General features: G+C 36.8%; 1 protein-coding gene across 1 annotated transcript; it reads right to left on the bottom strand.

Annotated features, from left to right (window-relative positions):
- Positions 1 to 262: 262 nt before the first annotated feature.
- Positions 263 to 831, bottom strand: LOC131036803 (pathogenesis-related protein 1A-like). The gene has a single exon (XM_059220227.1). It carries the CDS (start codon positions 740 to 742, stop codon positions 263 to 265), a length of 480 nt encoding a protein of 159 aa, XP_059076210.1. The 5' UTR covers positions 743 to 831.
- Between the last annotated feature and the right edge of the window lie 2052 nt (positions 832 to 2883).

Here is a 2883-nt window from a genome sequence, read left to right on the forward strand (position 1 = left end):
CCCCACTGGTTCATAGCTCTAGTCAAAAGCTATTTAGGCTTCGGCCAATTACCGATCAAAAAAAAAAAAATCTATCTAAACAAACAAATACCAAATGATATTTGGTAATGTGTTTTAAATAAATTTAATTAAACTATCACGGATAAACTTATTCAGTGACCAACTCTTTTCAAGAGGTCAATATCACGTATTATTTAGAGGGCAATACTAGATGGGTGAGAATACTGAACGGGCAATTTAGCGAAAGGCAAGAGGCATGGAATCAGTAGGGCTTATGCCCAACGTAATTCCCAGGCGGATCGTAATTGCAGGTGATGAAAATACCACTATTATTACATTTAACACGAGCACACCCAAGCTTCTGCGAATTTCTCCACACCACTTGAGTATAATGTCCGCACACTTGCCCTTGAGCACATGAATTGGAATTATAATTGTAGTATTGCTTTTCACTAACCCATAAATTCACGGCATCTGCGGGCGTGTATTCCGCACCTTGTCCCTCGAAAATGTTTTCTCCATACTGACCACCAGAGTGCTGCAATGCACAGTCCGCCATGCGCTGATTAGCATAGCTCTGCGCGTAGGCAGCCACAGTATCATCCCACACCAGAGGGCCAACGCCTACTTGAGACCTTGCATCGTTGTGAGGGCTTAAATATTGTGTTTGCAAGTCCTGCCCTGTGCACAATTGCAGGAAGGACACCACCAAAACAAGCCACATGAAACACATCTTCATCATCTCTAACAGATACTCTTTCTCTTGAGATTATCTAAACAAATTGCAGCTATTTATAGCCGAACAAAGGGGTGGATTGATTGTAGAGTTTCAATTCAAATGAAATAGCCGGAACAATTCAACAGAATTACCCCATGTCCCCATGCGGCTGCTTAAGTCTATTTTCTGCTTAAAAATAAGCACGGAAAGTGTTCCCATGGAATTTTTTAATTAGAGGGAAAGGATAATTTAGAATCTTTTCCTAGTTTTGTGGAGCCGCGGCTGCTTAATAATAAAAAATAAGCTGGAAAAAAAAGGAGGGGCTGGAAATAAGCAGCAGCTGCTTATTAAAAAAATGACACATGGCTTCACCAAAATTTTTTCCTTTCCTTTTTATTTGCCTTAAATTTTGCTTTTAAATTTTATATATAAAAAATATTATTTAAAAGTGTCATTTAAGAGGGCTGCTTAAAAATAAGCACAATTTTTTTTATGCATGGGGTCACCAGCTCCACAAATTGTTGCACAAAAAGTGGAGCAGCAGCTGCTAGCCAAAATAAGCTGAGCAGCCACATGGGGACGTGCCCTTAATCAACCAATTTTGCGGCAATCACGGGTAGAGCATTTCTTGAGGATATGCCTTCCATTGTCAACAACTTCATTTTCACTATGCCGTGCGAAGGCTGTTTTCTAGAAAGGAAAACAAAACCCAAATCTTTGTTTTATTGGATTTCAATTATACATATATGAACGCTCTGTCTTGCATGGTGCTCGATCAAGTCTGCTGTCCGCGGAATTAGTTTTAAATAGAGAGGTGTATATATGAGGTTGTAAGTAAACGTTGGACTAGATATGAGGATAAGAAATAGCTAATAAAGACAAGTGCATTGAATAGGGTTAGGATAGGATGGAATATTATAGAAATATATATAAACACGAAAGGTGAAGAATTTTGAAAATGATCTCAATTCTAGATGAAGTAATCATTTAATTAAAACGGTTTTCAATTATGGGAATTAGTGTAGGTATGTGAATTTAATGATTATATTTTGTCTAAATTTCAAGATCCATGTGAAATATAAATAAACATATATTTTTGTATACAAGTATAATCACTGTCATTTATAAAAACAAAATATTAGACACAAAAAGGATATTGTAGTACATGTAAACAATCACTTTGTATAAGTAAAGACATGGGTTACGTATTTTGTTTTTTAAATAGAAAAAAGATATGTAATAATTAATTTTTATATATTAATAAGCTTAAGAACAATTATGAGTTGATTTTGTTATGTACTTATTAACATGGCCAAGGTGTCACTACACCAATCAAACTATTACCACTACACCAATCAAATTGTTAGTGGGAGCACCATTAGAGAGGTTAGGGTGTCGAGAGGATTGAGGGTCCCATGCAACAACAATTTAGCCCCCAAACAAAGAGGTTCGTACTAGACACAATCAACCATGAGGTGAGCAAGTTGCCATCGACAAGAGCTAATTCCTCCCTAGTAGATTCGCTAGTTTTGTTAACACAAACAAGCTACCACTACACCAAAAGCTTGAACTGTTAGTGAGAACATCACTAGAGAGATTAGGTTGTCGTGAAGGGTTGATGGTCCCACACGAAAATAGTACGAAACAAGATAGGGAAAACAAGGGGAGAGAGTGTGGTTAGATAAATTAAAAGCACTAATAAGGAAATTGATATGATATATCAACAATTATCATATCATGTCATCAATTTTATCAAGATATGTTAATGAGCTTCTTCGTACTTATATTTGAAATTGTTTATAACCTCAATTAAGAAGAGTGTTAGTGATATATTAAATGCATATATTGATTGAGTGTATCTATTGGATATAATCCTCTTATTAATTTTCTCCAAATCCTCCACGATTAATCAGGAGGTTCCCTAGTCCTGGCTCCGACACCTGGTTCTAGTGCAAGGACCCGAGCTAGTCTTCCCACTAGTAGCACTCTATCCACCCTTCAAGGCATTCTTTTTATGCTTCTCCTCCAAGGGAGGGTCACTGGTGATGGTCCCAATTCTATAATCAGTCATCATGGACTTAATTTTTTCCAAACCATCAACACTATTGTTCATGTTTTCCTTGATCTCACTCACATACTCTTCCAGCTTCTCAATTCTGCACTCA

Source organism: Cryptomeria japonica, chromosome 5, assembly GCF_030272615.1.
Source record: "Cryptomeria japonica chromosome 5, Sugi_1.0, whole genome shotgun sequence".
In the NCBI taxonomy this organism is placed as follows: Eukaryota; Viridiplantae; Streptophyta; class Pinopsida; order Cupressales; family Cupressaceae; genus Cryptomeria; species Cryptomeria japonica.

Bases quoted from the DNA above. Each gene is read 5' to 3' on its own strand.
- LOC131036803 (XM_059220227.1), bottom strand. From the start codon at position 742: ATGATGAAGATGTGTTTCATGTGGCTTGTTTTGGTGGTGTCCTTCCTG.